Source organism: Alternaria ethzedia (assembly GCF_023757985.1).
Source record: "Alternaria ethzedia strain BMP 0044 chromosome Unknown scaffold_15, whole genome shotgun sequence".
In the NCBI taxonomy this organism is placed as follows: domain Eukaryota; kingdom Fungi; phylum Ascomycota; class Dothideomycetes; order Pleosporales; family Pleosporaceae; genus Alternaria; species Alternaria ethzedia.
In genome coordinates, this window is record NW_026056208.1 from 463,535 (window position 1) to 488,923 (window position 25,389).

Sequence of the window (25,389 nt, forward strand, 5' to 3'; positions counted from 1 at the left end):
TAAATGTCATCGCATGCCCAACATGATCATAAAAATGCCTAAGCACGCTCCCTACGGCCACCGTTGCCACCCTTGGAAACAATGTCCAGAATCATCTGGCGGGCCTCCTCGCAGCCATCCTTGGTACCGACAATCTCGATAGCCTCATCCTTGGCTTGGTCGCGGGGGACCTGAATCTTTGTACCGGTCTTCTTGCGGAGATCGTTGATTGTGGCACCACCGGGTCCGACAACGAGCCTGTGAGGTGTTAGTATGACTGCAGTATTGAATGTATTGAACGATTGTGCTTACCTGTAGCTTCTTGGGTCGGGCAGGATCAGGTACCCAGTGGCGGAAGGCTTGGAAGCAGCCTCGATAGCCTGCTCAAGCCTTTGACGGGCCTTGGGAAGGCTCTCAGTGGGTCCACGCAGGATCCAGGGGATAGTGGCGGAGGTATCAGTGCCCTCTGCCACAGCGTTGTTGTCAACGATCTCCCATGAGTGCTCGTTGGAACCGGCAGTCGCATCGTCGGTGATCAAAGGAAGAGCACCGTTAGCACCCTTCCTAGCGCGACCAGCCTCAGCCTGGGCAGGCTTCGCGGGCACCTGTTCACCGCCGTGGTCCACGGTAACCTTGTGTTGGTTGCGGAGTTGCCTAAAGAACTGACCATTGTCTGAGATGGCGTGGTGGAGGTGACGGGGCACCTGGATAGTCTCGCCCTCCTGGCCCTTGACGAGCTCGAGGATGTGCTCCTTGGCCTTCTCAACGGCAGCAGGCTCACCGGTGATCTTTACCTGACTACGAGCGGCACCAGTGGTAGTCTGTTTAGGGATGTCGAGCTGGATGCTGAGCTGCGACTCGAGTTGGCGGCGTGTCTCACCTCCACGGCCGATAAGCAGACGGTGCTTGTCAGGAGAGACTTCGATGGTCTCGGTGGTCTGGTTCTCCAGCGATGAGGCCTGTGCCTTCAAAGCAGCGATGATCTTCTCTACCACACTCTTGGGACCCTCAACACGGATAGTGGACTCATCAGACTCGGGGCGGGGGAAGCGCACCATACGAGCCAAGTCGCGCGAGTTGTCAGGTCCGCCAGCCGAAGTGACAATGGAGCGGATGTTGGCACCGCTGCCACCAATGAGGCTCCTGTGGTGCTTCCTGTCAACATCCAGAGTCTCGACGATGGTATCATCAAACTCGCGGGCACGCTGCTGCAAGATCTTCTTGGCCTCTTCAACAGCCTTCTTAGTACCCTTGAGCTTGATCTCCGCGCGGCCGGATGGATCAGCGGCATCACGCGCGCCGGGGACGTCGATCTGACAACCAGTCTCGAGGCGGAGGTTCTCCATCTCGCGACCGCCTGATCCAATCAGGCGAGGAATGTTGCTCTGAGCGACCGAGACAGTGTCGTTGAAGGAGTTGTCCTTAATGTACTGGAGCAGACTAAGCACCTCGTCGCGGGCCTCATCGGCACCCTTCCTGGGTCCACGGATGATGACTTCATCCTGGTTCTGACCAGAACGAACGTTCTTCTGTGATGACGCATCTGCTGCCTCCTCGTCGTTCTGTGCTCGGCGGGGGAAGTTGATGCGTACACCGTAGCGGTCCTGCAGACGCTCTACCTGCTTGCCACCAGCACCGATCAGGTCGCGGTGGAACTGAGGCGCAACCTTCAAGGTGTGTGTAGCCTCGTCTTCGAGCTTCTTGGCCATGTCAAGAATGTCCTTCTTGCATTGCTGTGCCTTGGCGGAAGGTCCCTTCAGCTCGACCTTACCGTCGTTGATCTGAACATCAACGTCGTACTTCTGGCGCAGACGCTGAATGTTCTCTCCACCCTTGCCAACAAGATGACTGGCGTACTTCTGGGGGTAGTCGAATGTAGTAACGTGGTTGCGCTCAAGCTCGTCCTTCTCAGCTTGCTCGATGAAAGCGAGAATCTTCTTGTTGAGCTCATCAACGGCGCTCGACGGTCCACGGATCGCGAAGCTGTTGTTTGAGCGGCTGTGAGGCTCCGGTCGTCGCTGACCAAACAGCGCCTGAACGGGAACCTGGTCGGGTGTAAGACCTTCTTGCTGTTCATTAACGAACTGCTCGATCTTGCGATGGAACTTGGGGTTGGACTCAAGGCCACGAGTGTCGATTTGTGGTTGATTTTTAGTCAGACCCATGATGAATCGCTGAGCGTCTTGCAGACCTTGCTGGTATGCCTTGACCTCAGCTGGGGAGGGTCGGCCACGAGGAATGGCGTACTCGTTGTAAGGAGCGTCACCCTCGTAGACGAGAATCAGCTCTGGCGATTGCTCGGTCTCGTCAGGGAAGACAATGTGAACGCCATGGTCCTGTCGGACCTTTGGTGCATTCTGCTGACGCAAGAACTGGTGGTAGAAAGGATCGACGTTCATAGTCGCGAAACGGCTAGGAGGGTGCGACTGGAAGACGCTCATGATGTCGCCACGAGCCTTCATGCTGTTCTTTCCGTCGCGAGCGTAGATCTCCCATCCGGTTGGGGCATCACGGTCTGTGGGTACGACAATGCTGGCCTCGTGCATGCGCTCAAGGTCAGCAAGGGCCTTGCGCTGACGCAGGTAGCGAGTCAGGTTGTGTGCGTGCGCCTGTGCGTTGGGACCCTTGTGCTCACGAGCAGCATCCGCAGTAGCCATGGTCATGCTAGCAGCAAGATCCTCAAGCTTGTTGATACCCTGCTCGATCTTGTTGGGCGGGCCGACAATGTAGACTGTTTCGCTGTCGTCGGAGCTCGGGGGCATGACAATGCTGCAGCCAGTCTCCTCCAAGAAGTCATGGAGAGAGTGGCCCCGGTCACCAACGATGAACTGATGCCTGCCGCGTTCGATGGATCGCTGCTCGATGGCCAACTGTTGGCGAAGTTGCTGAGCGCGACGTTCGAGCTCAGCTTGGATCTGCTGTGCAGCGGCGCGGTCACCAGAGACTTGGATGGGGAAGTTGGCCTGGGGAGCAAACTGGATGGGCTGGCCACGAGTAGCCTGGGGAGGTGCCTGGGACTGCCAAGTGTGGTACTGCGGGATCTGGATGTTGACGTCGCGGCCCTGGACAAGCCTGTCGGTGTGAACGTTGTTGGGACCTGCGAGGAAAGGATAGAACTCGGCAGGGATGTCCTTCAGACGCAGGTTGACAGTCGAGGTGCGTTCGTTGACGATGGCATCAATCTCGCGACGAGCCATCTCAGCAGTCAAGGCATTGCCCTCAATGTGAACGTTGACCACGGTATCTTCATCCTCACCCGGCTCGGCCTTGGGAACCTGGATGCGGGCACCGGTGCGCTTGCTGATTTCCTGGATCTTGGAACCTTGACGGCCGATGATGTGGGCGCGAACGGAGGCGGGGACGGGGACATCGACGGATTGCTGGCAGATGTTAGTTTGGTCAGAGTAGAATTGATGGGTGACATACCTTGGAGCCGACCTCATTGGCGACTTCCTTGAGAGCCTGCCTGACCGCTTCAACCGGACCGGTGGCCTCGAAGATGAGAGCTCCCTGGCCCTGCTTGTAGTCGAGCTTGGCCTTGGAGCGCCTGTTGATGTCGCGGACGATCTCGTTGATGGGCTTCTTCAGCTCACCGCGAGGGGCGACTTGGTGGGCAGCGAGGGAGATGCGCTCGGTGTGTTTGCCGGGGATGTTCATGGACGGGAGGGCGGGGCCACGGCTGGGAGCAGACGGAGCAGGCGCGCTGCCATTGACGCCGTTGGAGGTGACCGAGGCAGGCTTCTTGCCCCAGGTGGGCGCGACAGGAGCCTGAGTGCGCTTGGCGGGACCGAGAGCCGGGAAGGCCTCCTCAGACGACGTGTTGAGGGCTGGCTTCTTGGAGGCAGGCTGCTTGCCAGCTGCCTTCTCGCTGAGCTCGGCAGAGGGGTGGGCAAGCTCATCCTCGTCGGGGACGTCCTCGACAGTGACATGGTGATCTTCGACGCCATGATTCTGCATGAGCCTCTGCGCCGGGGTCAGACCGTCGTCAGAGGTAGCAACTTGCTCAGATGCCATGATTGAGTATAAACCGTTTCGAGTTGACCAAAGGGTGTTCGCGTGGACGGTGGGTGGGCAGCTTAGCAGCGTGGAGCCAGCTTGACGTTGACGTTGGGATTGAGATTTCGGTGGGCGGTGTACTTCTTGTTCTGGGGGTGGAGAGTTAGTGGGTGGTTGAGAAATAAGAGCCGAAGTGTAGAAGCCCTCGCTTTCTCGCTGCAGCGCTTTACCGGTAGTGCGGGTACCAAGTAATGCAACCGTGGGATGGGCCTGTTGTCACTCGGAGCTTACCAGGAAATAGCTTACAGGGTCTTGATGCCGTTACTCAGCAGGCCATAACGTGACTGGACGGGCGGTGCGGGTTCAATTGGTGTGGAGACGGCTGCTACGGTTGCAGGTGTCGTAGGCGATAGTGCAATGGGAGAGAGAGCACAGGTGGCCAGAAAGCTACTCGAAGGTACTCGAACTTCCCTTTGGTCGGTGTTGGACCCCTGCGAAGCCGCCCCACCCGACTAATTCCAATGGATCCATCCCGTTGAGCCTAGCCCTGGAGAGCCGCTAACCTCCACACCTCGATAATTGCAATCCACTCCTCGCATTCGTTCATCTGTATTGCAACTGACTGGATACTATTCGCCTGCGATGTGATTCTCGATGGAACGAATATCCCAGCGCGTACTAGATGCCATCGGAACAGATATCCACGACCTCGGCATGGTCGCCAATATCCTCTTCTCAACCACGCATGGACAGACCCTTGGCTTCTGAATATGTGTCGATGAATCTGTAAATTCTTTGGACATCAACAAAGGAACAGAAACAAACAGCCGATGAACTATAGCCACCGGAAGCTACCACACAACTCTGGTAAGCTTCGCATCTCAAAACAGCATGACCAAGAAGAAGAATTTCCATACCGCCGCCCATATAACCAGTCATGTCAAAGTAATAACAAGAACACCCTCTCCCTCAGATTCGCCCCTCTCTCAAATCCCCTTCTGCCCCTTCCTCGCCCGACTCTCCCAAGTAATATACCCATCCGGTTGATTCTCCTTGGGCAAATGCTGCGTCCACTTCCCGCCCAAAAACCCCACACTATCATCCTGACTCGTCCTCGCCTTCCAATAACACCAACTCCTGCCCACGCCACCCCCCTCCCCCTTCGTCAGCGCCGTAAACCCGTCTAGACACTCCTGCGTGAGCGGTATCCAGCTCCATAAATGGTGTGCGAATTCGTTGTCGATGTTCACTTTGAAGATCCAGTCAATGGGCTTGCCGTCGTGGCCGGTGATGGTGTAGGTGAAGACGGTGGCGCTGTCGGAGAAGATGGGGTTACTGCCGTGGATGGAGCAGAATTGCCGCATGGCTTTTTCCCATTCGGGGACGTCGGGGTAGTGTTGCTGGGCGGTGTTGCATTGGTCGCCGCGGCGGACGAGGGTGGTTGTGTTGGTGTCGTGTGGAGGGGTGGGAGGGGTGGATGGTGAAGATAGGACTGTTGCTGCGAAGGCGGCGAGGAGGAATGCCATGGGTAGATGCATGGTGTGGAGTAATTTGACTCTACCTTTCCAGTGGGCGCGGGTGTGGACGTGGACGTGGGCAAGCAAAGGTGCATAACGTGAAAGACGTGTAGTTTGTCTTGTTATATCCTTCAACACCCTGCTTGTATATTCCAGCCAACCAATAGACAAGAAGTTCTAGGGAGGCGTTGCAAGGACAAAGAGACGACTCGGATGTCCTTCCGGTTATCATAAAGGAATGATGCCGATGCCATGTCACATGGAAAGCCCTATGCCTGTATCCGGCATGATCGAGAGACAGTTTCACGATGCGGCGTCGCAAACATAAAGAAACGACCCGTACCCGTGGGCTCGTCCCTTCAACCGAACAAAGAGATGATCGCCGTGGTGCAACACGTGTCGACGAAGTGAACGCTGCCATGAGATCAGGATATTCAAAGCAGGCTATATCAATGGGATCCCTGCATGACTATGTATTCACTCCATTGAGGTATTGCAGTACCCGTCCGGCAATCAAACATGATCGTGGTCTTCCACTTCTCGTTCTAATATATCGAGATGCAGAGATAAAGTACGGAAAGTCGCGAAGACGCGAAGACGCAAGACCGATGAGAGAGAAAGAGTACCTAGGTAACTAGTCCTTCAATACACCCACACAATCTCAATACTCGATAGTGGCAAAGATCCATGATACCCTCTCTACCATCTCTACCAAGTCCACACTATCCAAACTTCTCACAAGTGCCACCAAATCCCTCAATCACACAACATGTTCTGCCATGATCGAAAAACCTGCCTTCCGTATCCAACAAACGCATCTCGCATCTTTCACCTCGCATCCCCCCTTCCCACGTCCAAAAACAGCCTTAGATCAACAAAGACCGTCAACGTGGCGCAGCCAACTACCTCCGCTATATCATCGTATCCTGAAACCGGGGGAGGACTGGGGAAATATGTGTATAAAAGACCCCTCGTCACCTGTAAACCATGTGAAGAACCAGTGCGACTTTGTGGTATCGCATTTATAAACCTGTTGTTATACTACACAACTACGACTACACACCCCATCACCCGCCCATGAAACCCCACGACCGATTCTAACGGTAAAATCCCGCTGCGTCATCTCCACCGACCGGCGGCGCGCTGGGTGCTTGTTGTCCTCCAGGTCGATATGGCAAGTATCCCTGAGCAGGCGGTGCCGGGCTAGAGGTAGCGCCAGGTGGCGCAGGTGGTGCGTATCCAGGCTGTGTTGGTGGGTATCCATAGCCTTGCTGAGGCGGCTGTTGCGAGTAAGGGTCAGATGGAGGCTGTTGTTCTTGTGGGGCTTGCTGTGGCGGAGGTGATGAGAGCTGCTCGTATGGGTTTTGCTGTCCTTGTGGTGGGCCTTGGGGAGCGCCTTGCTGTGGTGGGTAGCCGCCTGCTTCGTAGCCTTGCGGTGGCTGGCTCGGAGCGTGGAAAGAGTGGCGGTTGTCAACTGGTGAGTCGTATTGACTGGTCGCTAGCTCCTGGGGTGCGTAGCTCTGCGGTCGGCCTCCTACTGGTACTCTGCCTGGAGGTAGTGTGTAGGGGTCTGATGGCGGTCCTGGCTTCGGGGTTTGCTGTGTCCGTTCATTCGGGGGAACCATGAAGAAAGCAGGGCTTGAGCCTACAGGTGGTACTTGGGAAGGAGGTCCATGCTGCTGGGGTCCTCCACCATAGGCATAGCGGCCCGGATCTTGGTGTGGGGTAGATGATACAGGTGGGTATCCTTGGTAGTTTGAGGGGGGCGGTGCATTGTAGCCGCCGTATCCAGGACGGCCGCCGTATGCAGGTTGTTGGGGCTGGGACATGGATGCCTCCAACATCGACTCGTAGTCTCGACGAGCCTTGATGAACTTCTCGTTCAACTGTGTAAAGTCATCTAGTAGAGTTAGCGCTGATCGCGAGACTTCGTACAATTGACTTACCTTTCTTCTGAGAGTACTTTCCGATGAGCTCGATCAACTTCGGCCTAATCGCAAGCGTTGAGTGATAGAGCTCGGTAATCTCCTCGTTGTCCCGCGCATCGCCTGCGCCAGGCTGTGAGCTTGTGCTCAGCAGCGCAAGCAGCTTCTCCACATTCCTTATTTGTGCAAAGACCTCAGCCTCGTTCTGTGCCTCCCTCTCAAGCTCCTCACGCGTCGGATCTTGCAGCTTCTCCACGTAGTTAAGCGGGAAGATACCTGTCTGCCCGCGCAGCGATCCCTTCCACCAGTCCTTGTATACCGATTCGAGTACGGCGATAATGTCACCCTTACGGAACTGTAGCTCACCGGGTTCGGATGGTTGAAAATCGAAGAGGGCTCGTACACGTGAGACGGTCGCCGCGGTTGTGCCTGATGGTAGGGGTTGCGAAGGCTGTTCAGGCTGGGCACTGGGAGTCGATCCGCCCTGCTGAGGCGTGTTGGACTTGGCGGCCGTCGGCGCTGCGCCCTTAGACTCTCGTATCGACATTGCAAGCGCCATCTGTAGCTCTTCTTCCTCTTTCTGGCGTTCGACGTCGGAGATCTGCGTCTTCTGTGGCTTGGAAGGCGCTCGGAGGTTGGGGTCTAAGACCTGTCAGTATTACACATGGCACCGTTACCTCTCCAACTTACTTTGTGACTTCAGCTTCATATAGGCGTTAGACATGATTCCCAGGTCGGGGTCGCGGGCGAACATGTCGCTCCACTCTTGCATGCGCTCCAGTATCTTGGCCTTGACCTGCTGATGTGTGTTGCGGTCGTTGGCAAGCCTCAGCAGCGCTTCTGTGAAGCTTCGTGAGGCAAGCTCCTTGTGCATTTGGATCCCACAGTTCTGGCTCAGGGCATTGGCCAGCTCGAGGGTGTATAGTTGTACGTTCGCATTTCGGTGTGCTAACCGCCTGATCATGGCGGCAACCGCATCTTTGGCGCCCGTGTCGGACGATCCAACCTTGTCGCATACATCCTGCGTGGTAAGTTAGCATCTGTTTCATACACTGGAATGTGAAGGCGCATGGTCGTGGCTGGACGGATGTTGCGACATCTGCCCAACCCGCCGCCCAAGGCATCGCGACTGCTGACCGTACCAAAATGTATTCCCAGTTCTCGCTCGTAAGATTTTCATCCGTGGCTTTTACGACAACATCGTCGAAGATGTTGGATTGCGCGCGAAACATGACGTCTGCCTGCTTCCAAGTGTCTTGAGACTCGGTATGGGGAAGCTCTCCGGGGGCGCGGGTGCCTGGAGTCGATACGCGAGTTGAGGTAAAGGTGTGAAGTTGAGAGGGGCAGAGGGTCAGCGGGTAGGTCGCAAATGCGCGCGAGGTAGTAGGGGTAGTTTCGGGGAAAGGCCGTGTTATGTGTTATAGGGAGAGTGAAAGTCGTTCGTGTCGCAGTCAGTCGTATGCAACCGGGCTTAGAGCTCCCCGCCCAATGACGACGATGTGGCGGCCCTTACTCAGCCACAATGCTCGGGTCGCAAATTCACCAAGCAAGACATGTCAACGCCCATCACAATATACGCCCCTGAATATCCATCATCGATTGCAGGTACACAGAAAGAATATTCATATTCCACTTTTCTATATGCCGAGATTGCCACCTCCGGCCAAGTTTGTAACCCCAAATCGTATAGACACTAAAATTGCACACATTGTATGAGATAGTCGTAAGAGATGCGCTTCCTTCTGTAACCCAAGAAATCTGCCAGATCGTGAGATGGGATGTATGCCTACATCGGCACTCGGAGTATTTGAAACAACATAAATAATGCGCTCGCGAATATGAGCAGTTGAACAGGATATGACGCGCTTGCTAATTCGCTCGACAATGCTCGTTGTGTAGAACAGCAGTATGAGGCTTCGACCTTTGCATACTGACTGCCGAGCAGGGGGTGGTACCGCGACACGACCATGAGGGGCGGGTGGCTTCGAGCTGCCACTGGGGCTGGATATGCGAACTTGTGAGCCTCCACCACGTGCGTCTGTTCATCGTTGTGCGCCATTTCGTCACCTATAATTCCATCGTCTTGCCATACCAATCGGCGAACGAATTCGTGCTCGTGTTTGACGAATCGCGGCCGTTGGTCTGCGCATTGTCCGTACCTAAGTTCCGGTGTTAAGAGACATTTATAATGAAATAAGAAACTTCACAGACCACCCTTTTTCCGCCTCTCTTCTGCCCTCGCTTTCCTCGCCGATTGTACCAGTGGCGCTAATGTGCCTAGCGGTTCAGCGGTCTGGATGAAGGGGTGCTGCAACTTGTTAGCGACTATCAACGGCAAGCAATTACAATGTACTTACCACCAGAAGATCGTGAGCACTAGCCCGCTTGTCGGGGTCGACCTTGAGCGAGAAGCCCAAGAAGTCACGGAACACTGGCGACAAGGCATGTTCCTCCTTGATCGTCGGTGTGCCGTTGGTCGCGATGAGCCACAGTGCACGGAGCGGACTTTCATTCAGGTACGGCGGCTCTCCCTCGATCATCTCGATGGACATGATACCCAACGACCAGATGTCAACCTTTCGGCCGTACTCCTTGCGAGTGACAACCTCGGGAGCCATCCAGTACGGGGTACCTACCATGGTCGTGCGCTTGTTGTGGCTTTCGTTGATTTGCGCGCAGAAACCGAAGTCGGCTGTGAAGTGTATTAGACTTGATAGGAGGTGGCGGGTTCGAATTCAACATACTGAGCTTGATGTTGCCTTCTTGGGAAAGCAGGATATTGTCCGACTTGATGTCTCGATGAATGACGCCCTTGGAGTGAAGATGTTGCAAGCCGTGGAGGGTCTGGAAAATTAGCGGGGTTCTCCGAGCGGGAACTAAAGACTCACCTCTCTGCACACAGCAGCTATTTGGCCTTCGGACATGATATTGAAAGTAACGACATCCGTCAAACTTCCACCCTCCATGTACTCCATAACCACCCACAGATCGCCTCTGAGCAGGAAACTGTCCATGAAATTTACAATGTTCTTGTGCTTGCTGTCTTTCATGACCAAAATCTCGTTGATAATCAAGTCTTTCTTAGGCTGCTGCTCGAGGTTCATCTGCTTGATGGCTACACACTTATTGGTGCTGTTTTCGTAGGCCATGAAGACACCACCAGAAGCACCCTGACCGATCTTGCTGAGGTTGCGGTATCTCTCCCGGGGATCGGCATTGGTACAGATGGCATTGAGCTTGGCCACGATATCCGGTCCCTGGCTCTGCCTCGGCCTTTGGCGTGGCCGGGGCGCTGGGCCAACACGAGCCTGTTGCGATGGTAATGGAATGTTTTGGGGATCCGATTGCTGGGCAAAGACCTGTTGGGGCGTCGGCTGGGACATCTGCATCTGCGGCTGCTGCTGCGGCGCAGGGACTACAGGTGGTGCGTAGTTTGGTTGCGGGGCTCTTTGGCTGACGCTCCTCCCTAGAGGTGCCTTTGGCTGCTGCGTGGTTGCCATGGCCATGGCTTGTTGCTGCTGCTGCTGGTATTGCTGGGCGGGAGAGATCGGGGTCGAACTGGCTGGGGAATCAAATCGCGGCGGCGTTCCTCCCGTGGTGTTGGATCGGGTGCGGGACATTGCAGAAGAGCCATTGGGGCTCTCTGAGGGAGTTGGGTGCGCATAGGCAGCCTGGGGGTAATCGTTCTCGTAGCGGGGGGTCTGGTGCTGGGTGATGATCGGACTTGGGGCCGCGGGGGCAGGCCTGTTTGGCATGGGCGCGGCAGAACCAGCAGGAGGACCTGGAGGCTTGGGCGCTGGCCGACTGGGCACGAGGGCTGCAACATTGACTGGAGGAGAGTTAACGACGGGGGAGGTCAGGCTGCGCGGAACGGGAGGAGGCGCACGCGGGTTTTCGAAGCTAGACTGGTCGTTCCGTGGGAATCGCGGGCTCTGCGGGGGACTGAGCGGGGGCTGGTTGGAGCCGTAGTTTGCGGTCTGGGGCACAATGTTGGCCTGGTACGCGTATCCCTGAGGCTGCGTGGGGCCCATCTTGTCCCAGATGGCGTCCTCTTCGTTCTTCTCGGCATTGTCCTTGTAGAAGTTGACCACGTCCATGACGGCCTGGGGGTGCTGCTTCTGCTCCTCCTGCGAGATGCCATTCTGCTGGAGCATGCGCTGCCACTCCTTGGGGAGGCCCTGATCTGTTAGCACACATACATCAGCAATGAGGGGCTACCCACCGTGTACTCGCCCGTGTGGTTGTCGATGCTGACGTGGGTGACGTGCATGGGGTTCGTGGGCGTCGAGATGGTCGGGCGGCGCGGCGAGCCCAGCATGCTGCTCATGAAGTTGGAAAAGGTGCCCTTCTTCTTTGCGCCGCCCGAGAGGCGCTTCTTGGCTGCATCGCCGCTGCCGTCGCTGTAGCGGTTCGTCTTGCTCGAGGTGGTCGAGGGCGGGGTCGTCGTCGTGTCCATCTTGGAGGTGAAGGAGCGCGACTGGCGCAGGTAGCGGTTCTGGGCAGGCTGGTCGGTGTACGAGTGCTGGAGGGCGGGCCGCGGCTGGCTCGAGGCGTTCAGAGCTTCCTCGACGATGCGGTCGAAGGGCTGGCCGACGTGGACGGGTTGCAGGTCATAGGCATGCGGGTTGGGGGGCTCGTAGACTGGCCGCAGGGTGTGCGAGGGCGAGCGGGAGAGGCCTCGCGCTGGTGACTGCGACGAGGATGCTGCAGGTGCTACGCCAAGATTCGGCTGGAAGTAAGAGGCGGCGCCTATGGAGTAAGGTCAGTATCGCAGGCACGGTAGGAACACAGGAACACCACGCACTGGGCGCACGCTTCAGCGTCGTCGGGCCCTTGTTCAAATAGGCTATTGGCGGGCCTCGCTCTTTCGACGGCCCTCTCTTGGTCAGCCTCGTGGGCCGCGTTGATGACTTGTCGTCCATTGCGGGCCTGCAGAGTGTCCTAGTCAACGTCACACCTCGAGCCTGCGCAGCCGAGGGGGGCCAGGCCGGAAGGGGAGAAGAGAGAGGATGGGCGGCGCCGTGGGAAGCTCGCTGTCGCTGGATACGTGAAGAGGGGATGCACGGCAGAAACAGGTACAGACAGAAGTGATCGCAGCAGAAGCACAGATGGATCTGGCCGACTCTCCAGGGCTGGTTTTGCCGTGCTCAAGTCCTAGCTAGCGACTCTACCACCTAATCTCCACCAGGCCAGCTATACCTCCACTAGACTCCGAATACGTCTGTTTCAGGACGTGTTTCCTCTAATTTCTCAACGGCCTGCCGCCGCTGACTGAAGCCCGCCCTCTGCCCGTTGCGACGCAGCCCGCCGACTCATGCGCGCCCGCATTTGACGCCCAAAGAAGGTGTGGCGATATGCAGTAGCTCATGTCACGTCGACGTTTACATAGTACTTATCAAGTCGATTTGCTTGTCTATTCTCTTCGCATTCTGCATTCCTCGCAACGCAGTATGCTTCGAAGACCGATGGACCCATTGACAGCGACCATTCGCGGCTAACCCAACACCATAGCCACGCCGTAAAGTCTATTCTTATACCTGCCATCCCATCGCGCCTTCCCTGGTAGACGCTCTCACTCTTGGTCGACGTGCGGCTCTTCCCGGCGTCGCATCTTTCACATGCTCGGTACCTGCTACCAACACCGATGCCCAAAACACCACCCATCCTATCGCGTCTCCCGGGCAATACGCGCGATCATTACCTCACCATGGAAGCTTCACTGCAGGGCAGACGCGTTTTGTAAATCGACTGGTAATGCCATGCAAGGCAGCGCCCGAGCTCCGAGACAGCCTCTTTCCCCCCACATCGCGCTATCTGTCGCTACGACTCCGGCCGCAGAGCACAGCGTCACGATAGCCTCAACCTTCACCCTCATGAAACACGCCACGCACGTCTCCTCTCCCACATGCAGGTCGCCGTGATACAGCATCCAACCTGCCAGCCCAAAGCACGCGAGACAGCAGGAAGTCATGCGCCAACTAATACTAATCCACCTGGGCAAGAACATGAAATGTCCAGGCAAGGAGCACGGCATCGCTCAACAACTCCGACCAGGCTCGCCTAGACGCTCCAAAACCAACGTTGCACGAACAACTCACTCCCGCTTTACGAGTCTACGAGTAATGGTCATGCAACAAGAGCCAGCATACCCCGAGCGCCGCGGCAACGGCCCATCTCCCGTTCTTCTAACGCACCCGGCCACGGCACTTTGCCCCGTGCACAACAACGCTCCTCTGAGCATCTAGGGGTTTGATCAGCCCGCCCCAAAACTGCGCAAGGCTAACACACTCCACGTGAAATGATACGAGTCTGTCGATCTATGTCAGCTCTCCGGCACTCTTCGAGTCTGGATTCATCTGTGAGGAAGCCCGAAACAGCCACATCGTGAGCTATGACGATCACCGTCAAACATGCAGTTGGTCGTGCTATTTTTGCTTCTTCGACGTCATGGCTTCAATGTTCGGTTGTCGGCACGATTTTACATCATCACCACACGTATCTGTAGTCGACGCGATGTAACGGCGCGTATGTTTAAGACGGATTACAGCAACACAGTAAACACAGGCCTTTTACACATTCAACACGCATCGCGCTCAGGCTTGGCATTCTGCGAAGACTTTGCTTCTCGAATAAGCATCTAGATCCTGCATGTCGACAGAAAGGAGGCTTGCTCGACTCCTTGTTGTCTCTTCCAAATAGATGAATTCGTGGGGGTTACGGACCTCGCAAGCATGAGGTACAATATTCAGATTAGGATCTATACGAAACCTGTCAAGAACCCATCACCAACAATCCACCGTAGGCATTATAAGACTAGTCATTCATTTGTATGCCTGGGATATACGTACAACGCGCATTCCTTATCTCATCAGTTTTCATGTTTACCACGCGCTCCTTATCCGTGCCGCCCTCATCACGCCGGTCAATGCAACTGTGGCACAGCAATCCTCCACTCCTTTCCTCAACGACTTGATATAGGCACGCACATGAACTGCACCACCGACTTTGCGCTCATTCCTTTCGCAAACTGTGCTCGTGCACTTCTCCTGTATTCTTGTTGAAAACAGCCATATTAACGATAACTACCTCTGTGTGCTCTTTTTCGCTGTCATCCTCTTTTTCGCTGTCATCCTCTTTTTCGTAAATCGTAGTATTGTCTTCTTCGTCTTCTTCTTCTTCTGCTCCTCTAAATGCGAGTTCCACGAGATCTTCATGTCTCTGTTTAGATCACTCGTCAAGCTTCACGTGTAAACTCGTTAGTCTAGGAAGCGAGACATCGTCTACGATTTGCGTTGCCCCTTTCACGTGCAAAGTAGTGTAGGTACACTCAGCGGCGAGCCTCAAAGGTCTGCATCACTTCAGATATCTTTCGTAGTACGACGAGAAACATATGTTTCCCACCGAAGTCGCATGATGAACAACTCAAGTCGCTGAACCAATTAGTCGTGCAATGGATAATACAAGTGTATATCTATATCTCCATCATATCAAGCCTAGCTGCGCTCACGCAACCATCTGCATCGCCGTAATCACTTCACGCTTCTGCATTCTCAAAGCTTTCAATAGAATCTCGAGAACGAAGTAGGTGTGCAGCTGGAAGAAAAATAGTTGTTAGCTAAGGTTCTAACGACGGTGTTTCTGCTGCGGAACAATCGAAAGAAGACGAGTAATAGGAGTGAAGGAATATTTTCGGTAGAATAACAAGCGACAAGAGACGTGGTACATAAAAGTGAGATGCGTGATTCAACTAAAACATGGATATCATATGCAAAACTGGAATCTAAGGGGGAATTCTACATTTGGTAGGTTCGATACCGAGAACTCGTGATCGAAGTTCGCCGCAATTACAGTCGTCTCTGGTGCTGATCTGAATTCTAGAAATAACACGAACATGTATTCTAACAAATATTATGGGAACGAAACATTATCTCATCTCATACACAGAATGACATGATGAGCTGCAAAATTTCAAAGCGCAAAACCTGTGTTTTATGCCGCAACATCTAATATCGCTCTGCTCTTCTTCGCAATGCGCACAGATCTCATGGACGTAGGGTTAACAATTGTACGAAAGGGGGTTGACAGTCGCGCAGTTCCCACACCGCATCACAAGCACCAAAACACACACATACAGACACAGCAACATCTCATGTTTTTGTGTCCTTCAATTGAACTTCGCACCTATCCTACTCTAGCCCCTTCCAACCCTTCTTTTCCCCGTTCCCCGTTCCCGGACACGACAAAATCCCGTATCATTCCAGCTGTCGTACAGCAGCAGCAAAAAAACAACAACTCCTCTTTCTCATCATCAATACGTGCGTGACATCCAAGAAACTCGACGCAGACTTTCTAACGTCTAATATTGGACCAACGACCTGGGATAAGAACATAAAAACCCAAAACCCCTTTCCAATGCTTGCAAGGGCCCTGTTGCCAACCAACTATGCCGCCTGAATCGAGTGGTGAAACTTGAAGAAAAATTTATATGTATACGGTGAAAGGGTATGCGCTGACCGGTGAACCAGGGTTGAGGTCGTGAGGCGCTGAAAGAAAGTAAGGCTGTGGTGGTGTTCGGCGTGGGCGTGGACAGCTGATCAGCCGCGACAGGCGGCATCTATCAGCAGTACCGCGGGCAAGGTGAGTCGACTAGGGTAATGGCAGACCACATGATCAATAACACACATCTCGATTGCTTCATGCTGGATCTTTGGAGGCGTCATCCGGTGGTGGCTCCGTCTTTCCCTCCTCCTGATTTTGCAAGAGCCGTGCTTGTTCGTCGGGAATATCGCCCTGTTCGTTCTCCTCTCCAGCCATCGGTTCTTCTGATCGCATGACTGCTTCGTCGACCTCTTCCGAAGGGTTGGGCATTGGCGCTTCGCCTGATGGCTTGGTGTTGGCCTCGTCGGCACTGTGCTTGCCCCCGTGGAACCAGCCACCCTTCTCCCATTCTCCGGGTTGGTAGAGGCAGTCATGGCGAATGTCCGTGTCGACGATAGCAGCCATGAGTCTGTTGAGCCGATCGAAAGAGATGGGCTTCAGGATCCATGCATCAAATCCAGCGTCGATGTAGCTTTGGCGGTCGCGCTCGATCAGAGAGGCTGAGACGGCAATGATGGGGACGCGGCCGCAGAGGGCGGCTCGGGTTGAGTAGATATCGGTGTGTAGTTTCTCGAACGATCTTATCATCTTGGTTGAGGTAAGTCCGTCGACGATTGGCATCTTCAATAATGTCAGTGAACAGAGCAGGTCTTCAAAAACACTCTACTAACCTGCATATCCATCAAGACAACATCGATGTCTCGTGAATTGTCGCAGTATGCCGACGAACATTCCTCGCCATTGACGGTGAGATGGACCTCATGTCCAAGCTTTTCTAATCGTTTCTTGACAATCCTACTATTCACCGGGTCGTCTTCCGCAACGAGTACGCGCATGTGGTCCGAAGTCAATTTCTCCGGTTCCGCAGACGGTTGTATTGGTGTGTCGCCCTGTACCTCTCCGAGGACACTCCCAGGCTTGGGCCGAGGATCTACCGGACTATCGCCGCCTTCATCAGGCATCTTCAGGGCCGTGATTGGGGCACCGGAGCCAGGTACGGTAACTTCCCCTGCGTGATCGGACTGCATGCTTCTCTGGTGTGGAGGTACAATAGGCTGGCTGCTGATGTATTCAAGGCTCCTAGACCTCATGCGCGCGGCGCCGGGATCAAGACTATTGCGTTTCGTTAAGGTCGGTCTCAGAGAGTGTGCGCTTGGGCTTGCATCGCCTCTGCCGATCATGTGCGGCTCTTGTATCGCGTCGATAAGTCTGTCCACATCACTCCTCTGACTCGACCCGCTCTTGAAGCTGCGTAGACTAGTCTTGCTCGTCAGACTCTCCGCACTAGATCTTCGAATGACCACACCACTCGTCCCACCACTCGAGCTACTCTTCCTCTCGCTATCGGAGGTGTGGCGCGATAGACTTGGGGCAATGAGAGTCCGTTCGCCTTCATCAGGGCCAGGCAGGATGCTCGATAAGGTACTGTCCGGTTGGGGTGTGATGCTACCAGCTGGCGAAGCCTCTGCCGTTGTCACGGCTTCTACCTCGGCGTCTGGAAGGTCGAACGGAAATTGTACGACGAACCTCGTGCCTTTGCCCTCTTCGGATCGAAGCCTCAATTGTCCGTTCATATTCCTGATGATGCGGCCAACGACGGCCAGACCGAGACCCAACGTTGACTTCTTACCTTGCTCGGCAATTTGATTTTTGTCAGGTACCAGCGCATCCTCCAGCATAGATGCAGGCTCAGACTGAACTTGCTCCAAGTCATAGAAGAGCTGATCGAGCTTCTTCTGGCTCATACCAACACCCGTGTCGGCCACTGCCACTTCAACCTCGACATGATCTCTGCTGGGCCTTGCTGCGACATAAACCTCCACAGTGACGCTACCTTGGGTAGTGTTCTGTATGGCGTTCGCAGTGATATTGGAGATGGCCTGACGGACTCGGCGTTGATCTCCGATACACAAAGTAGGCAAACCCGGGTGTTCGATAACTTCATAAGATATGTTCTTCCGTTTGGCGTCGTTCTTGAACATGTCGGTGGCATCCTTGATTGTTTCCCGGAAGTCGAACGACTCGCCCTTAATGAGTGGTCCGCCTTCCTCCGTCTTGGTCAGGTCAAGTAGGTCGTTGATTACGTAGATGAGTGACTTCGACGCCGAATGCGATCTCGAAAGGTTTTCCCGTGTTTCCGTGTCTAGGGCTCCTTCCAGTGCTATCTCGAGGTAGTTGATAATTGCATTCAGTGGGGTGCGAACTTCGTGCGCCGAGTTTGCCAGCAATAATCGGGTCAGCTGACTACTCTGCAGCGCAGCTTCTTTTTGCCTCCAGACTTCGATGAACTTTCCATATACCAAACATAGCACTGAGGCGGTCTCAATCTCTTCTTCCGTCCATTCGCGGCACTTTCCAACGACGGTCTCGGACCACGTTTTGAAACTCTTTCTTGGCTCCAGGTAACCCTCGGTGCCCTCTTTGATGAACTTTTCGTATGGGTTACCGGCCCATTTCACCTCCTTCAGTTGTCCTTTCCTGAAGAAAACGATAAAGTCCTCGCCATCTACCGACAAGGGGACGATTAGCATGCCTGATATGACATGGAAACCGGGCGGGTATCGCAGATCGGGGAAGTCCGAGATGATATCTATGGAAGTCATGACCGATTGTATTTTCCTCATCCTGAGATACTCTAACATGGCCAGTGCTTCTTGCGAGTTCTCTAGAATACCAAGGATCTTTGTCTCGTCACGGATCGAGAGTAAACCAAAGTCGGCATCGAAGAGTTTCAAGAGATCATCAGAGGAGGCGATGATGTACCCGGAGGGGTTATGTTGTGTTGGTACAGTATTGATGAGTTTCCTGGCCTGTAGTCTTGACGCATACGATAATCTTTCGATGTTTCTCGATGCTGCATCGCCAACCATGCGACACATCTTTCGAATAGGAAAAGATACGCGCATACCGCGAGGCCCGTACGAATGGCAGGCAATAAGACCCCACAGCTCGTTGAACGCGTTGATGGAGATGGACATTGACGACCTTACGGCCATGTTCGCGAGATATTTGAGATGAATTGGGGACATGGCGCGAAGATACGAGTGCGTGAGATCGAGAGGGCTTTCCAAATCCTCAGCGGTACGGCAAACGAGCCTTGCGGTTGTTAGGTCCCGGTCGTAGAGCATGCGAACCTTGTTTAGCTTGTATAGTTCTCGAGCTTGCTTTGGAATATCGGAAGCAGGGAAATTCAGCCCCTTGTATAGATCCTTTGTCGCTCGCGGGTCAACAAGTTCTGTAACGACACGGCCGTTGAAAGTTTGGTCGAATTGATATATCATGACGCGATGGAAACCAGTTAGTTCCTTGACAACGCCCACAAGAACTTTGAGAAACTTTTCCAATGATGGTGCCGCAGCCAGCTGTTCTTGCACCTGGGACATGATGTTGAAGACCTCCATCGCAGCAGCTTCACCCTTCCTTTTCCGCGCGCTACGCAGGACTCGCAAGGGCTTGCTCTTGATTTCTGTACTTTCGAGTAGTTCCTGCGCCGTGGGCTGACTGGACAAAGTATCTTCCGGCAGCTCTGGAGTAAGGTCGTTGGGGGGCACCAGCGGGTATAGAGGGTCTTCTTCAAGCTCGAACTCGCAAATAACAAGTCCAGGATTTGAATCGTTGATGTGGATGGCGCACCACAGCTTGCGCGTTCGATTGTAGCCTGCCACTTTGATGGACATGGTGAAGACTTCGGGCCCATTGGACGTGACGTCGGAGTCCTCGTCTTTGATGAAGTCGATGTGGTCCAAGAGGTTATCGGCTTGCTCTTCAGATAGAATGTCCGTAAAGCTCTCTAGTGCGAATAGCTCCTTCGGGGTGCGTCCTAATATGCGTTTAGAGTTTTCACTTACGACACGCACCAGCAGACTTCCTTCCGGGTCGTCTTGCAGTGCCAGTAGCAGACCGAAGCCTTGCACGGCGCCCGGCAGATGAATGGGCTCATCCTCGCAGCGCTGTAGGGTATCGCCCTCACGGCCTGTTATGACCATGTGTCCTCCCTCAGTCGTGACGTGCTTGAACCGATGTGTCACCAGTCCGCCCATATCCAAGCTGCTGATACCACTTTTAGCGGAAGCACCTCCAATTGACGGCGCCCGTTCGGCTCTTGACCCCGGTGACCGACTGCCTTCCTGTGCGCTTCCACCTGACCTTGTTGACGACAGATCATTGAACAGCTGTTGGGGTATTTGAGGGGCGGCCCTTCTCGAGCCGTCGGCTCTTTGAGTGGATTGGAAGGACGAGCGCTGTGTATCAGAGCCTGTGTCTGCCTTGGTACTCCCAGGACGCAACCCCCAAGCGCGCTGCGAGCCATGTGAAGCCTGTGACGTAGTCGATCCCTGCGAAGCTCGGCGGGAGTCGCTTGTGAAGCGCGAGTCGTTTGTTCGCGAATATGGGTGGAAGTAATCGCCTTGGGAGTAACCGCCCTTTGGTGTGGGAGTAGGGTCGACGCTGATGGCGCTCCGTATGGGAAAGACACGGTCGGTAGCGGAGGGGCTCATGGCGCCTTCGTTACTAGGGCCCCCAGACGCAGCGCTGTTCGGTGGCAGAGCGAAGTCGGCGGCCTTTGGTGCAGCGTCGGGCGTAGCTGGCTCTTCGGGCACGGGCGACACGGTGGAGAAGTTGAAGCGGCCATCGCTTGGTGTATTAGGACCAAGGTTGGGGGTTTGCTGGGGTGATTGAGACATGGAGCTGTGTCTCGTCGATCAGGCGAGCACGCCGGCGGCAGGGTTAAGAGTGCGCCGACGGCCTGGCTGTTGGTAGGAATAGAGGCACCCGCACACGGTGGGATTGTGCCTTCAGGCGTCCATGGGCGTCTGGTGGTCGCTAACGTGTGGTGTGGATAGTTGCGAGGATGCTCTCAACCGCAGGCAAGGTCACTTGGCGTTATGCAGGGACCGCGTGAGGGTGGCGAAAGACGGACAATCCCTAATAGGAGTCTCGTTTCTTTTGCCAGAGGGGGATGGTGGGCGGGCCTAGCAGCCTCATGAAGTTGGCAGAGTTGCTGCTGCTGGGAGATGTGGCGGCGTGCGGAGGGGCGAACGAAATCTGGACCGTCCAGGGCAGTCAAGTGCGAGGCATGCAACCGTTGGAGTGGATGGAAAGCGACAGAAGGATGGACACAGGCAGAGATGCGCAACGACCAGGCTGGCTCCTAGCTGCACTTGTGCAGACACAACGACGGGCAGCGCGTCACCGTCTAGTTGATGAGATAGATGACTGCCATGCGTCGTCTTGAATGGCTTGATGCGCCTCCAGATGTCGATCGCGAACGTCTTGGGTTAAGTCGCTCTATCTCTGCGATCGACGATCTAAGCTCAGAGCAGGTAGGTTAGGGGCAAGATGCAGGTTAGGCCATGAAAGTTCTTAGCGACCGGAGCATGGATATTCGACAGTTTTCCATCATCAGCGGCCTCGGACCCACTCGCGCGCGGGAATTAGGGCAGACAAGCGCTACGTCATCGGTGAGATGCACCACGGCTGGCTCGACGCCGAACGTGGAGTGTGTTTGGTGAGACGCGGCGGCATCATTGCGACAGTCACCTGCTTGTTTATTGCCCTCAACACCATAAGAGGCGTCGGCTAATGACACCCGGGTCTCACAAACATATCCATGACAGCTGTCAGCGGGCTCCGAGGGCTCCAGACACTCTCGTAGTAAGAGTGGTACGCTGCCTCCCGCGGAACTATCTTGTCCCCAGAATTTTGCAGATTGCCCACGACAGACGGCCCCGGGGGCAGGATGCGCCGATCTCACGTGATCCCGGCCCGTGGCGTGTAAAAGTGTTTCGACGATCAACGCGCCAAGCTCTGACGAATTCGTGGACCAACGATGCACCATGGAATCACTTCATGTTTGACGCGTACATGTAACGAGGTCGGGCCTTTGAATACGGCCGTCACCACCGTTCGCGACAGTATGGCATCAATGGCTTATGTCCCCCAAACGTCCATGCACCCTTCGTGCCTGACACTGCCTGGGCTTGGCGGCAGCTACTGACAGCAACGTGGGGCAGCGGCCAATCGCGGTCTAACGTAACGGTGAATCGATGTCTGTGTAGGCACTCACCGCAACCTACAGACTCCCACACGCCACCCCTCAATGTCCTCGCAAACACCCGCGCGAACGCTAAACGTCCTCGTCGCCCTCACTGACCCCTCGGCCTTCCGCTTTGGCTGCTCCATCGTTGCGCGCCTGCATCGCCTCCAGCATGTTTCTCTGAAGATCATCGCGTGCAAGGACTTCCCGACCACGACGCACACGACTGTCCCGCCCCAGCTCGAGCCCGTCTGGTACACGTATGACCCCGAGAGCGACACGACGCCCGAGTGGCAACATGCCGACTATCAGGAGACCAACGTGGCAGACTACTGCTCATGGGCCGACTTGCTCGTCCTCGCACCGCTTGACGCCGAGAATCTCGCCCGCATGCTCCATGGATTCACAACAAACCTGCACCTGAAGATCTTGCGCAGCTGGAATGTGTCAAAGAAGATAATGCTTATACCGGGCATGTCCACGCTGATGTGGGAGAACCCCATGTCGAGGAAGCAGATCAGCAAGATACGGCGGAAGTGGAACTGGATCCGCGTACTCCCTCCGTTCTTGTGGTCTTTCGACCATTCCGGGCGCAAGTACCACCCATGGGTAGAAGGGCACAAGGCTTTCAATGAATCTATACAAACCCAGATCGATTTGATGGCAGTCGGTGATCGCACTATCGCACTACCTATTGCCCATCTCCCAACACTGACACCTACGCGAAGCAAGGGGTCTCGGCTGCCGCCAGAGCTCTGGTCCATCATCCTGGAATTTACCAAGGACTGGGAGCTGGCGACTACATTGAATGTCCACACGAATCTGCCCATACCGAAAGAGTGGCGACAATCGGCTAGCGATGAAGGCCCCAAGACGCAGATGCAGAAGATAGAATGGGCGCTTCTTACCTATCCCTATTCGGAGATCAAGGCTGTGTTTGACTCCGAGAACCCCACACGCATCTCCCGCGTATGCATCGAACTCATCATGCGCTTTGCCATGGTACCCGTTCTTGCACACCTGGAAAAGTTCCACAAGGAGCTCTTCTGGGGCACATTCGGGCACACCTTTCTACCCCACAAGGCTTCTGTGTTTGGAAAAACGGAGATTCTCGAGTACTGGCGTACATCGCCCACCTTCCTTACCAAAGAGTACTCTGCGGAAGCCATTGACAACGCGAGCCGCACCAACTCGGTCCAGGCCCTTGACTGGTGGTACAACTCTGGCCTCTCACTGAAGTACACAGAAGCTGCGCTCGAGCAAGCTAGCTCGCAGGGCCACATTCACGTACTCAAGTGGTGGAAGGAGCACAGCCGTTACAGGACGGCCCCCTCGGTACCTTCATCACCAGTAGATGAGCAAGCTCCTAGCAGACCCCGCCAAGACGACTTACCTCTCAAGGTGGGCAAGTCCATCACCTACGCAACACAGTCAGGCTGCCTACCCGCGATTCACTTTTGGGTTGAATCCGGCATTCCCTTTTCGCATGAAGATACAATAGCCAAAATCGCCTCGACCCATGGCCACACACATATTCTAGACTACTGGCGTACCCTTCGCGGCGAGAAAATTCTCTTTGACAACCAGGTTCTCGTAGGACCGACCAAAATGGGCCATGCCGGCGTGCTAGAATGGTGGAAGCGCAGCGGCCTGAAGGTGGAGTACAAGACGTGTGACATCGAAGAAGCATTAGAGGATGGTGTTGAGGGAGCGCGGGGAGATGCCGTGCGAAGATGGTGGGCATTGAATGGGTTAAACCTTGGGATAGGAACGAGCGAGTGGATGAAGATCAAGGTCTTGGGGTCGTGATGGTGAATCAGGGAGGCGGAGCAGGTGTAGACAGTATCATAGCATTATAGCATAGCAAGCGACTTTTCTGACAACCATCCTGATTAACATTTCATACGAGGGAAAAATTAAACACCTACATTCTCGAAGTATACATTGCCTTAGAGAATATGTACGTTCCAAGTTTTATACTAATGTAGACGGCAGAGCAGCTGTTCAGTTCTTTCTTTGCATGAGATGCTATCCCCATTGCCAGCGGAATTGACTACTCAAAAAGACCGCAAGCCCCGCCGACAGGGTCTTCTTACCCGTTGTGGCCGGAGCTCGGAAGCCTTGGGTCGGTGAGCGCCTGAGCCAATGGTTGAACAGCAATTTGACTTTGAGCGCGAGCGCCTCTGCAACGCCTAAACCGACCTCGGGAGAAGCTAGCTAATCAACCCGCTACAACTGTGCACAACTTCTTATCCGCCGTGTTCATTCCCATCTGACCACCTCCACGTCAACGCAACCGTCTCCCGTCCAATTCTCTCCCCGCCTCGACGCACGCAAGCACACGACCTCGGTTTTTCGCGCCTTAAGACCACGTACCCCGAATTTCCTCTACACCACCACAATGTCTGCCGACAAGGAATTCACCTACTCCGACGTCTCGGAGCACAACACCAAGAAGGACCTATACATCGTCGTCCACGACAAGGTCTACAACGCATCGAGCTTCGTAGACGAGCACCCGTACGTTCGCTGCCCTGCCCACCGCGCAATGCACCGCACCTCGGCACTCGCATACTCATACTTGTTATGGCCAAAAGCCCCGCCTTCACATGTGTCGGGTCAATGGTCGCAGCAACGGTTGCTAACACATGTACAGAGGTGGTGAAGAGGTTCTTCTCGATGTCGGAGGCCAGGACTCAACAGAAGCCTTTGAGGACGTTGGTCACTCGGATGAAGCCCGTGAGATTCTCGATGGGCTGCTTGTTGGAAACTTGAAGCGTCAGGTACGACACCCTCCACTCCTCAATCCCGCACATATAACCCGATTCCCACTTCCTCCCTTCACGTACACGCAACAAATCCCCCCGACACATCGCATCTGCATCCCGCGCCCCCAGATGCCGCGCCCAGATGCCGGTCCGAGGGTCAAGGAACTTCTTCGGAACGATTCCGCCCACCATGCACGGAAACGAAACAACCCGTTCTCCGTATCCACAAAACAGAACAACAATACTGACGAGTGAGAAACAGGAGGGCGACCCAAAGCCCAAGAGCTACGCGCAACCCGGTACAACCGCTACCACCACCGACGGCGCATCCACTGGTGTCGGTCTCTACGCTATCATCCTACTTGGCGGTGCGCTCGCATTCGCTGCCTACACTATGATGAACAAGCAGTCTTCTGAGTAAAGACTGTTCTTCTGCACCAAGAAAGGAGTAAAACACAAATTGAACCCACGATCGACGAGGTTTCTGGGCCTGAATGGGCGAGAGAGGAAGTCCCGCTTGGACAAGACAATGGGACTGGGGTATATCTATACAGAGGCGGTGCCATGTGGTA

At 54.9% G+C, this 25,389-nt stretch overlaps 6 protein-coding genes across 6 annotated transcripts; 2 read left to right on the forward strand and 4 right to left on the reverse strand.

Moving 5' to 3' along the window:
- Window positions 1-38: 38 nt before the first annotated feature.
- On the reverse strand, window positions 39-3,993 carry J4E87_006483 (uncharacterized protein; the record flags this gene model as incomplete). The annotated part of the gene is made up of 3 exons (XM_049378088.1): window positions 39-237; window positions 292-3,359; window positions 3,406-3,993. 3 exons carry the CDS (start codon window positions 3,991-3,993, stop codon window positions 39-41), a joined length of 3,855 nt encoding a protein of 1,284 aa, XP_049232280.1.
- A 2,596-nt stretch (window positions 3,994-6,589) lies between these two features.
- Window positions 6,590-9,126, reverse strand: HSE1 (ESCRT-0 subunit protein hse1; the record flags this gene model as incomplete). Its single annotated transcript, XM_049378089.1, has 5 exons — window positions 6,590-7,392; window positions 7,439-8,059; window positions 8,108-8,438; window positions 8,560-8,714; window positions 9,123-9,126. 5 exons carry the CDS (start codon window positions 9,124-9,126, stop codon window positions 6,590-6,592), a joined length of 1,914 nt encoding a protein of 637 aa, XP_049232281.1.
- A 494-nt stretch (window positions 9,127-9,620) lies between these two features.
- On the reverse strand, window positions 9,621-12,339 carry J4E87_006485 (uncharacterized protein; the record flags this gene model as incomplete). Its single annotated transcript, XM_049378090.1, has 6 exons — window positions 9,621-9,725; window positions 9,775-10,109; window positions 10,162-10,261; window positions 10,306-11,595; window positions 11,640-12,166; window positions 12,222-12,339. The coding sequence occupies 6 exons, from the start codon at window positions 12,337-12,339 to the stop codon at window positions 9,621-9,623; spliced, it is 2,475 nt and encodes an 824-aa protein (XP_049232282.1).
- A 3,772-nt stretch (window positions 12,340-16,111) lies between these two features.
- On the reverse strand, window positions 16,112-20,697 carry J4E87_006486 (uncharacterized protein; the record flags this gene model as incomplete). The annotated part of the gene is made up of 2 exons (XM_049378091.1): window positions 16,112-16,636; window positions 16,687-20,697. The coding sequence occupies 2 exons, from the start codon at window positions 20,695-20,697 to the stop codon at window positions 16,112-16,114; spliced, it is 4,536 nt and encodes a 1,511-aa protein (XP_049232283.1).
- Window positions 20,698-22,112: 1,415 nt separating this feature from the next.
- J4E87_006487 (uncharacterized protein) lies at window positions 22,113-23,858 on the forward strand (the record flags this gene model as incomplete). The annotated part of the gene is made up of 1 exon (XM_049378092.1): window positions 22,113-23,858. One exon carries the CDS (start codon window positions 22,113-22,115, stop codon window positions 23,856-23,858), a length of 1,746 nt encoding a protein of 581 aa, XP_049232284.1.
- A 592-nt stretch (window positions 23,859-24,450) lies between these two features.
- On the forward strand, window positions 24,451-25,238 carry J4E87_006488 (uncharacterized protein; the record flags this gene model as incomplete). Its single annotated transcript, XM_049378093.1, has 3 exons — window positions 24,451-24,569; window positions 24,706-24,832; window positions 25,080-25,238. 3 exons carry the CDS (start codon window positions 24,451-24,453, stop codon window positions 25,236-25,238), a joined length of 405 nt encoding a protein of 134 aa, XP_049232285.1.
- Window positions 25,239-25,389: the final 151 nt, after the last annotated feature.